The sequence below is a fragment of the Sinohyriopsis cumingii genome, chromosome 5 (assembly GCF_028554795.1).
Source record: "Sinohyriopsis cumingii isolate HCF-2022 chromosome 5, ASM2855479v2, whole genome shotgun sequence".
In the NCBI taxonomy this organism is placed as follows: domain Eukaryota; kingdom Metazoa; phylum Mollusca; class Bivalvia; order Unionida; family Unionidae; genus Sinohyriopsis; species Sinohyriopsis cumingii.
Window position 1 is genome coordinate 146,091,132 of NC_142965.1, and position 12,113 is coordinate 146,103,244.

A 12,113-nucleotide genomic window follows, 5' to 3' on the forward strand; every position below is an offset into this window, starting at 1 on the left:
GTTTCTTGTTGCAATTGCCTGGTGTCTCTTGCGATTTTTTGTTTTTATTTTTTTTTTTTCTTTGATTTTTTAAATATTTTTTTCTTCTTCAAAATGTTCTAAAAGGAGGGGGGATGTTCCATGCCGTTTATAGAGGTTCTTAGTAGATATCATGTATGAAGAGAGATTTTCAAGGTTATTATGATATTACTAGTCGAGGTGTTTAGGAATTGACGTTGTGTGGCGTTCATGTATAGAATTGACGTTGTGTGGCTTTCCAGCCAAACATAAGCCAAACCTATTGATACCACGCATATGAGATTTAATTAATTACATATTAAATATATTTCTCAGGAGGGCAAGGTGTCAATAAAAAACGTCACAGGTTCAAGTATCCTTTCGACTTGACACCTGAATCTTGATTGAAACAGACCTCAAATAACTTTTAATGAATACAAATGCTATGAAAATTTTACAGCTGACGGTACATTTGTAATGCGTGAAATATTCAATAGCCATGAAAACAGCCAGATTGCTACAGCAAATGAGCATTTTTTGTGACGATGACTTATATATCTCGTATCCTTTTCATTTTGCCTAACATCATTTATATCATTGCAGTCCCTGAGCTAGTGTCCATGATAAACGTTTACGTCATGAGTAATTGGTGTTCATTTGGTATTGCTGTTGGACAAGGAACAAGAAACTCCTTTTACAAATTGTCAAGGAATGGCTAAATTTGTAATTTATGTGCAATATGGATGCAAAAATGATTAAATACGCAATGAATATTCAAATTTGTTAACGTCATAAAACTGCATTCATTAACTCATTAACCCCAGGAAGTCTTTGGTCACTTTCGCCGGAAATGCGAGTAGGAAACGCATTTTGGTTGATATTTCTGAATACATAATACATCGACTTTCAAGAGATTTTCCATTAGCCTAATTGTGTTAGAAACACTGTTCTTCATTGGTTAAATTGCTGGCGCATGAGCAGAAGATTAAAAGTTGGAGATTTTATTTTGCTTAACGGACCATCATTTTCGTATCGAGACAACTCTTTAGTCCCAATGCCCACCTTATCCTACTTTTTTCAAGTTTCACCTACCTGTGTGCAGTTCAGACCGGTCTGCTTTAGAGCTGAGGCCAAAAAGTCTAAAATCCTGACACAAAATCGGATTCCGACCATGGGTGAATTTTGGGTGGAAAAAAAAGACGGGTCCAGAAAAGTAGGTTTTTCCCTATGCATTTTGTAGTGCAATGAGAACTTCCAGATTATTTGGTATCATTGTATAGCTACATCTGTCTACATTTCTATAATACCACCCACGTCAGTGTATCCTACATGACCTTAACGCTACAGAGCTCGGCAGCAGGCTACTACCTCCTGCCACGTAAACGCAACGCCAATGTTTAATGAGTTAACAATACTGTAACGTTTCATGACTTGGCTTTCGTTGAAAAAGTAACAGTCGTTTTAGCTGTAACTATATTCTACAAAACAGGCCCTGATTTCGGATCAGATCTATCAGAACTGAAAAGAAAATTGACGGTTCTAGACGAAAAGGAACAACTAATGAAGAAATTGTTGAAGAAAGAGCAAGACTTCAAATCAAAATTTGGAAAGGGTAAGCAACAATGTAATAATGTAATCTGTTGTTGCTTTTACTATTCTGATTATAAGCTATCTCAGTTTGCATCATTTATTAGCCGGTCTACTAGAAAGGTGAATATTTGACATTTAAATTGATTTTCAATTGCCTCAAAGAAATTCCATAGATGATATCATTAGCATAAATTCGACGCCACTTTTCGTGTTCACGAATATTACCAACAGATTTTGTTAGTGTTACACAATTCGCAATGAATTTAGATTATATATTTGATTTATAAAAATTAACATCACTGAAAAGTTATTAAGTCGCTGTGAGGTAAAATTGTATCAGTGAATTGATACAATGTAAAAGTAATCACGTTTTAATTTTTATAAAGAATTAGCTTGATTTATTAAGGTTCGGTTGTAAAGTACGTATGATATAGAGTTCATTTTCTTCCACTAACGATTTCCTGTTACTTAATAATTTATATAAGGGAAAGACTTTAAAATTTGGAAGAAAAGCATCCTTAAAGATGATACGAAAACGCTCGAATGAATAAAGCATGGATATTTTTCTGATCTTCTAGTACGTTAACTAATATATATATATATATATATATATATATATATATATATATATATATATATATATATATATATATATATATATGTATATATATATGATTACTTTAGGCGTTGATAATACTGAAGACAACTCTGAGTTAAAGAGGATGTTGGACGCCCTAACGAAGAAATTTTTTCTGATGGAGCAAATTGAATCCTGTGGTGTAGAATCGACTAAATTGTAATGCGTGGAAAGGAAAATATTATATTCACATTCGGATTCTCTCTGTTAATATAGTTTAGTTATGCTGATCTACATATATTTATTAAATGGACTACAAATGTGGATTCAGACTGAAAAAGTAGCGACTGTCTATATTAATCGTCTAATTTATATCTCTTTGTTGCCCTCCCCACTTATACTTGGAACCAAGCATATTTGAAAGAAAGCATATTGCATAAAGCCCACATTTGATCAAAGCAAGTGAATAACGTGAATGTCTATAATTAATATGTATGTACGAATGTGTATATGTATGTATGTATGTATGTATGTATGTATGTATGTATGTATGTATGTATGTATGTGTGCATATGTATGTATGCATGCATGCATCTATGTATGTATGTATGTGCACGTCTCACGTCTGCCTCCAAGAAGGAATCATTCCTGGCATACCCCGGTACACCGCTTCAGCTGGCGGGAAAACGACGTTGAGGGGGTGATGTTAACACTGCATCACTAGGCGTATGAACTTCTACATGGAAGTCACCGGCTAGGGCGGAAGGTCTCTACAGATCAACGGCCAAGTGTTCGGGAACGGGGCGCACCATATGTATTAGTGGATTGCGGCTGTGGCAGATCAGCTATGGTTCGAAATTGCAGGGAAGGCAGATCTCTTCAGTCATGGTTGGCCATCTGCCTAGGAGAGGAAAACTCCGATATAAATAAAACCTACTGCCTGTGGACCTCGCTGGCACCGTCCTGGCTTGCTGGGCAATGGCGGATGAACCCCAGGTTTAAAGGGTGGGGCCAGTTTTCGCAGACTGCAGTCCACCTAAAAGCTCCATTGCGCAGGCATGACGAAACTTTTTACTGCCTGCTGTTTACGTTTGACCCTATCAAGCCCAGCAGCGATGGGAATGGGGTGAAAACGGTAGGTGAAAGATGTTAATGGAAGCCGCAGTCCCAATCCTGCATGCAGGCGAATCAGGCCTCTGGCCGTCTGGTGTTGATCCGGAGACGACGCCATCACCCGGCAACAGCCTGAGTGACCAAGCAGCCTTTTCTACGAACAGTACTGCTTGTTACGCATAGAGGGGGGCCTAGGAAAGGTTGCCTAACCAAAGTTTGTTTCGTTACTCCCACCCCCAGTTGGCCTTCCGCAGCCAACGGGCATCTTCCAACGCGGTCGAAACTTAACAGAAAAACAAGGCATGCCCCACCAGATTCACACCGTGTTTAAAGACTAGAACTGGTTTGTTGGAACATCTGAACAATGCTAGAATCAACCGACAGCAACAGACCAGAACAATGCTCTGCCTTAATCGCACACGAACTCTCTCGCCTTGGTGTTGACATTGCTGCACTTAACGGCGTCCGCCTTTCAGAAGAGGGAAGTCTGAGAGAACTCGGCGCTGGATACACTCTCTACTGGCCAGGAAAACCAAAGACTGAAAAACAACTTTCAGGAGTCGGTTTATTTGTCAAGGACTCAATCGCCACCAAGATAACAAACCTTCCCGCTGGTTACACCATGCGTCTGACATTAGGGAACCAACAACACGCCACACTCTTCAGTGTATATGCTTCAACACCCAAGGCAGATCCTTTTGAAAAGTATAAATTCTACGCTGACATGCACAGACTTCTCAAGAGCGTGCTAGAGAGCGACAAAAAAATCATCCTCAGAGAATTCAATGCCAGAGTGGGCCGAGTCTCCGAAGCCTGGAAAGCCGTCATTGGGAAACATGGCATGGGTGGCTGCAATGGCAATGGGCGCCTACTTCTTGAATTTTGCGCAGAATTACAGCTCACCATCACAAACACCGTATTTCAGCAGAAAGCATGAAAACGATCTGGATGCATCCTAGATCAAAATACTTGCAACTAATTGATTAGATCATATTACGCCTGAGGGACTTAAAAGATGTATTTCATGCCAGGATGACGTCCAGTGCAGAGTGCCACACAGACCATCCTTTTGTCCGATGCAAGCTCAACTTCCACTTCAAGCCCAGGCCCAGACAACAAAGGCAGATTTTGAAGACAGCCTGCAGTCTAGACTTGAAGAACTTACGTTTCTGCCAGATATACCTCCGGAAGAGATGTGGAATGACATCAAGGCTGCCATTCTGCAAACCTCAGAAGCAATTCTTGGATTCTCCACTAAGAAAAACAAAGACTGGTTTGATGAAAACAACCAAGAAATCCAAGAACTGCTTGCTAAAACAAGATCAACGTACTAAGCCAATCTCGCACAACTATCATGTCCACAGAAGAAAGCAGCCTTTCGCCTTATCTGCAGCTCCCTCTAGTGCAGTCTCCGAGATATACAAAATGAATGGTGGACAAAACTTTCAGAAAGAACCCAACTGTACGCTGACACTGGTGGCCACAAGGGGTTCTATGAAGCGCTAAAAGCAGTGTATGGTCCCTTCCAAATACAGAACCCCCTACGGAGTGCAGATGGCCAAGACCCACTCACTGACAGGGAATCTAGTCTGAACCGCTGGTCAGAGCTCTTTCACACCCTCTTCATCACTAGCTGTAGCTGTACAGTCCAGGAGGCAGCTATTGATCGCATTCCACAACAGCCACCTAAGATGGAACTTGATGAGACACCCACAGTGCAAGAGACTGTAAACGCCATAGAACAGTAGAAGACAGTAAAGGCTGCAGGAAAAGATGGTAACCCACCAGAGATATGGAAGTGAGGTGGCCTATCATTGCACACTAAACTCCAAGAGTTCTTCCTTTGCTGCTGGGAACGAGGAAACTCCCACAAGACCTCCGAGATTCAACCCTCATCACCTTGTACAAAAACAAGGGGGAAAGGTCTGACTGCTGAAACAAGCATGGGATAAATCTGCTCTCCATTGCAGGCAAAATCCTTGCTATAGTGTTGCTAAACAGACTGGTGCCCACCATTGCAGAAAACATGCTCAGGAGAGTCAGTGTGACTTCAGAGCCAATATGGGGCACAACTGACATTGTGTTCGTCCTGAGACATATCCTGGAAAAATGCCGAGAACAAAACAAAGGACTGTATATCACATTTGTGGACATGACGAAGGCGTTTGATAAGGTGAGCAGAACTGGACTGTGGAAAATCCCTGAAAAGCTCGCATGTCCTCCTAAATTCCTGACATGGTCATCCAGATACATGAAAACCAGCTTGGTCAGGTAAGAAACAATAGCGACCTGCCACAGACCTTCTCCATTGCAAATGGATTGAGACAGGGCTGCGTTTTGGCCCCCCCACACTGTTCTCAATCTTCGTCAGCATGATGATCCAAACAGCAACAGAAGACCTTGATGATAAAGTTGGCATCCATATCCGATTTCGTACTGATGGCAAGCTCTTCAACTTAAGGAGACTTCATGTCCACATGAAGGCCGTTGAAAAACTTATTAGGACACTTCTCTTTGCAGACGACGCCGCCCTTGTTGTCCACACGGACGCTGCATCACAACGCGTACCATTCTGCTTTTCAGAGGCTTGCCAGCTCTTTGGTCTTGAGATCAGCCTAAAGAAAACTGAGATATTTCACCAGCCTGCTCCAAAGGAAGAGAACCGACCACCAAGGATCTTCATAAACCAGACAGTGCAAGACGTAGTCCACCAGTTCACCTACCTGGGCTGTGTGATATCCTCTGATGCCACGATCGACACAGAAATAGAGAACAGACTGGCCAAGGCAAACAGCGCCTTCGGTAGGCTCTATAAACGAGTCTGGCACAACGCAAGTCTCAAGAGAGATACAAAATCAGCGTCTACAGAGCTGTCGTACTGACCACCCTCATATATGGCGCCGAATCTTGGGTCACCTACAGTCGCCAGTTCCGCCTTCTTGAACGCTTCCATCAGCTCTGCCTCTGCACAATAGTCGACATCTACTGGAGTAACTTCGTCTCCAACGCTAAAGTCCTCAAACAATCAGGGATAACCAGCGTTGAGGCCACGCTCATGAAGATACAGCTTCGCTGGTCAGGGCACGTGTCCAGGATGGAGGATCATCGTCTGCCAAATATAACACTGTATGGTGAGGTGTCAACTGGCCACCGTGATAGAGAGGCACGTCGAAAGAGTTATAACAACTCCTTGAAAAAGAACCTCACCACCTGTGGCATCGATTACTGTCAATGGGCATCACAATCTGCTGACCGTGAAGGCTGATGACGTACAGTTCACCAGGCCGCTGCCATTTGTGAACAAAACAGACGGGCAATGAATAAACCGAGAACCATCGGCAGCACCCACCAGAACCCAGAGATTCGCCTGCAGCCTTTGTGGACGGAAGTGCCTGTCACGTATTAGGCTGCTAAGCCACCAGCGCGCGTGAAATAGACATGACCATCCCCCTTCCTAATCTTCGAAAGCGAGGTCAAGCCATAAAACAACGTATGTATGTATGTATGTATGTATGTATGCACGCACGCACACACGCACGTACGCATGCACGTACGTATGTATGTATGTATGTATGTATGCATGCATGTATGTATGCGTGTATGTATGCACGTATCTATATATCTATATATGTATGTTTGTATGTATGTAAGTAAGTATATCTACGAATGTACGTACGTTTATAAGGATGTACGTACGAACGTAAGTATGCATGTATGCATGTATGTATGTATGGGAACATACAGAATATACAAATATTGATATAATGATGGATTATTGATTGAAATGACTACTGTACCCAACGTCCATATACAGCTAGATGGCCTGACAGACAGGTGAACTTTACATACAATATTTGTGGCATAATAAACAGTAATAAAGAGTAAGCATACAAACATTTTGATAGCACTATTTCTTAATAAAAAGATCAAATGGCATTATACGTATCTCAACCGCTTTTGGTTGGTGGTAGGGAAACACTGTTTGATACATCTGTATGCAGAATTTCAGATGTTTTTGAGACATGTATAGGAAGTTATCCTGACCATAATTTCCAATCGACGCCACATGCTGGTAATTTCCAATCGACGCCACACGCTGGTAATTTCCAATCGACGCCACATGATGGTATGTGAACAACTTGATTGGTATTCGGCGGAGGTACGGGCTTGCATGGAAGAAAGGATACTTTAATTATGTTACTATTAGCCCTAAATTGACATCACAGAGGTCCAGTTATCTCAATGATATGTATACGGAAGACGGTAAATGAGCTAGTGGAGTTAGATTTACATGCAACCGAACAAGAAACAGAATTGTTTGGAGGTTACAAATAATAATGCAGACTAAATTAGTCTAGTTCGATTTGCATCCTATATTAATCGATGTATGTATATATATATATATATATATATATATATATATATATATATATATATATATATATATATATATATATATATATATATATATATATATTCAACATGAAAACAAAAAATGCTCTGAATGGCATACACTGTAAGGAAGAATACACTCACTCTGCATAGTTATTGAGCAGTGAGAAGACAATGATGGAATCCTAATAATTTGTAAGAATGTTATATTCTGTATCTCGGTAGCTCATAAACTTGACCGACTGAAATACATGATTTAGATACGCAAAGAATGGCTCCCAGTATATATAATGCTGATTGTATTGACTGTGCTATATGATTTACGAATAAAGAGTACCTGATGTTCTATGGTGTATAACACCCGGCATAGTGCATTCGAATATTATACAACCTATTTAATAAGTGTATAGAAGGAATACAAGAGCTCAACTCCAAGAAACATGAATCCGTAGAAAGAATATGAAGGCTCACATCCATGATACATGCATCCGTAGGAGGAATCTATACACTCACATTCCGAGGGGAAAGCTTCCGTAGAAGGTACTTCAATGTTCGTTACGAAGAGTAATACGTCCGCACAAGCAGAATGTTCGTATCCAAGAGTAATACTCTGACAAGCTCTATACACCTACCTCACAAAAATGTACGAACACTATAGAAGAATATATTCTTTCACGTACTGAACTGGAAAAATCCGTTACAGAATAAATGAAGCACATCAATCTGTTTATATTATGACAAGCGTCTTGAATGGATATATATATACCTAACCGCATGGGAGTTTTAATGGCGTGGTGTAAAGTTCCGATATAACGAATCTGAGATCCAACGTCCCAACGATTTTGTTAGTAAATCCTCGATTCCTTCATTAGCTACCAAAGTGGCAGCTCTTGTCTGGAATTAGTGACAATTGAACTTTTAATTTAAATAGCCTAGCACATGTAGTGACAGATATATCAGCTTTAAAAAGAAAAAAAAAACTACTCTAGAAAATATATAAATATGCCTAATGTAAGTAGTGAATATGTAGGCTTGAAAAAATTGCTATATATTTGTTCATAACTCTCAATGGACAAGTACTAGTGTCCACTGGAAAGAGTTGAATCTGCATCCAGTATCTGAACGGATCTGACTTTGATGCCGTCATGTATAAAATTATATAATAATGTTTTCCATAGGTGTCGATCACGACCACTGCTTCAGTTATTGGTTGTGTACGGGGATGACTTGTGAGGCAAATCTGGGCACGGAAGTCTCTCCCGCATGTGGAGCACACAAGGGTAGGTATAAGAGTAGAGGTGTTGTCAGCTCTGGCCTTGCGAGCGACACATTTTCTCTGCGCATCAGCAATGTTCTGCTGTTATGCTACGCGGGTGCAAGATGTGATCTTGCCATGCCAATTGGACTGTCTAGAGCAAGGGTCTCTTGATATGCCCGTAGGAACGGCCTAGAACAAGGGTCTCTTTTGGAGAAAGCTGATTTGAAATTGTTTGAGGTGTCAGCGATGTCTGCAATATAAATTCCACGTCTCGCTGGCATAAAGGAGGGTGGTAAGCACTGCAGCACGGTACACTTTCATGTTGGTGGTAAGAATGATTCCTCTATAGATAGATAGATAGATAGATCGATAGATCGATAGATAGATAGATCGATAGATCGATATATAGACAGATAGACAGACAGACAGACAGATAGATAGATAGATGATAGATAGATAGATAGATAAATAGATAGATATATAGACAGATAGACAGACAGACAGACAGATAGATAGACAGCTCATGTAATATATATTCAGATGTGATTTCACTAACATTTGCAAATGCGAACCCATGTTAATATACCTGAGATTTGTTTTATTTTTTAAACAAAGCTTAACATAGGAATAATAATTGAAAGTAAATTGCAGTAATATATTAACAAAATATATGATTCAAATTGCTGGATTTCCTGATCAGTCATTTCAGAGTTTTCATAGTATATACTTTTCTTTCTTCCCTGCTGGTGAATGCTTTGAGAATAATTCTTTTCAGACAGCGCGAAATGAAATTGGGCAATTGTCTATACTTTTGATTACTTAATTTCACTTGGGTTAGACTCTTGAGACAAACGCTAACAACCATACTTCAAGCTGCTTCTTCAGTTAATATCAATGATTTGCTTCACCAGTAATATATAGTCCAATAATGACGTCATAATGAAGTGATTAACATTAGATTGGAGGGATTAGTTTTCAATCATAATATAAATTTAACCATTGCTCATTTGCCGATGGACTTAGTTGATCGAAACCTCCCTACTTAATTGGAACCAATTGCTTGCCATGGAACAGAAAGAAAAAGCTCCGCCTACCTAACATAACTATGATCCCTCGAGTTGTTTGTTTACATTAGGGCTTCTAAACAAACTACCGCATAACATATGGCAATAAAGGTCACTCTTAGTTCATTTTTAAAGGCTCATTAATGCTTCAAATTCAACATATATTGTGTATGAATAGGTAAGTTAATTGCATAACGAATCTTTTCATATAATAATAATAATAATAATAATAATAATAATAATGAGGACTTTGTAAAGCGCCTAATCTTTAGAAGCTCTAAGCGTTTTACAACTTAGACAACACCTATAAGATAAGAAACATAATAATATTATTACAAAAACAAACAACGTGAAATTAGAAAAACATTAAAATAAAATAAAAAACATGTTGAGAATATTTCAGGTAGGAAACATTATTAGGTCTTTAAGTTTGCTCTTGCTGTCGAAATAAGTGAGTTTTGAGAGCCCTCTTGAATGTGATCACTGTGTCTTTGTGTCTAAGTTCAGTGGGCAATTCATTCCACGTTGCTGGGCCCTGGTATGCAAAAGAACGCTGTCCATATGACTTTGTTTTCATACTTGGAGTAACGAGTATACGATTGTCAGACGCGGAGTGTAAGTATATTGCTGGTGTGTACACATGAGTGAGATCAGATAGGTATGTTGGAGTCCGACAGTGAAATGTAGCACAGAGAACAAATTTTGTGTTTGATTCTGGATCGAATGGATAGCCAGTGTAGGGTACAGAGCAGCGGGGAGGTGTGCTCTGATCGTGGCACTCTAAGTATGATCCGAGTAGCTGTGTTTTGAACTTTTTGAAGTTTCTGCAGTAGATATTGAGATGAACCAGACAGAACTGAGTTACAATAGTCCAGTCTTGAAAGTACTAATAAACACACAAGTGTTTTAGTGACATCAACTGAAAGATATTTGCTAATTGAGCTGATGCGTCTAAGCTCAAGATATGCAGACTTGCATATGTTCATGACATGTTGGTAAAAATATGAGAGTACTGTCCAGAGTAACACCTAGGTTTTGTACTGACTGTGTGAATTTAATGTTGGTGTTGCTGATATTTATTGTTTGAGGTAAAGGATGTGAATGAGAAAGTCTTTGTGTTGTGATCAGAATGGCCTCAGTTTTGTCCTCATTCATCTGCAGCTTGTTACATGTCATCCATGATTTCACATCAGAAATGCACCTCTCTACACCTTGGATGGTAGCATCAACTTCACTTGGGTGGCTAGTTTTGTATATTTGCGTGTCATCAGCGTACAATTGATGAGACACTGGATGATGATCTATGACACTTGAGAGCGACTGAGTGTACAGAATGAAGAGAACAGGTCCATGAACAGACCCCTGTGGAACACCACAACATGGATCAACTGGGTTGGAATGTATTCCATTTGCAGATACAATTTGTGTCAATTTGACCAAGTAGGACTTGAACCACAGTAAGGCTGTATCATGAATGCCAAATACATGCTGGAGACGGTGAAGTAATATATCATGGTCTATTGTGTCAAATTCTGCAGACAAATCAAGGAGGGTGAGGACTGTAATCTTTCCACTATCCAATGCAGAGAAAATGTCATTAACTACTTTTAAAAGAGTAGTTTCAGTACTGTGGCAAGGGCGATATGCAGATTGTACATTGCTAAAAAGCTTGTTTGAATTTAGATGAGATACAAGCTGGGATAGAACAACCTTTTCTGAGATTTTTGAAATGAATGGGAGATTAGAAACTGGGCGGTAGTTCTTTAAATGGTTATGGTCTAGTGTTGGTTTCTTCAGCAGAGGCTTTACAATGGCAGTTTTGAAAAATGATGGGAATTCCCCAGATGAGAGAGAGAGGTATTAATAACATCAGTTAGGGAAGGCAATACTGGACCTAAGCACTCAAGCAGCAGTGATGTTGGAATTGGATCAAGTTCACATGACTTTGGTGCACTCTTCAACACGATTGCACATACGAAATCCATAGAGACAGGTTCAAATTTTGCTAATGGTTGCCGCTCAAATTCTGTATCCCAACTGTATGGTGACGACGAGTCAATTGAAATTCTGGTGTCAAGCTTATCTCTAATGGTTTGTACTTTGTCACGGAATAAATTTGCAG

General features: G+C 39.8%; 2 protein-coding genes across 2 annotated transcripts; both read left to right on the top strand.

Moving 5' to 3' along the window:
• The first annotated feature begins 3,641 nt into the window (after nucleotides 1-3,641).
• Nucleotides 3,642-4,214, top strand: LOC149800413 (protein CFDP2-like). Its single transcript, XM_089958432.1, has one exon. It carries the CDS (start codon nucleotides 3,642-3,644, stop codon nucleotides 4,212-4,214), a length of 573 nt encoding a protein of 190 aa, XP_089814558.1.
• A 1,435-nt stretch (nucleotides 4,215-5,649) lies between these two features.
• On the top strand, nucleotides 5,650-6,159 carry LOC149800414 (uncharacterized). Its single transcript, XM_089958433.1, has one exon. The coding sequence runs from the start codon at nucleotides 5,650-5,652 to the stop codon at nucleotides 6,157-6,159; it is 510 nt and encodes a 169-aa protein (XP_089814559.1).
• The last annotated feature ends 5,954 nt before the right edge of the window (nucleotides 6,160-12,113 follow it).

Coding starts and splice junctions, on each gene's coding strand:
- LOC149800414 (XM_089958433.1), top strand. CDS start 5,650: ATGATGATCCAAACAGCAACAGAAGACCTTGATGATAAAGTTGGCATC.
- LOC149800413 (XM_089958432.1), top strand. CDS start 3,642: ATGCTAGAATCAACCGACAGCAACAGACCAGAACAATGCTCTGCCTTA.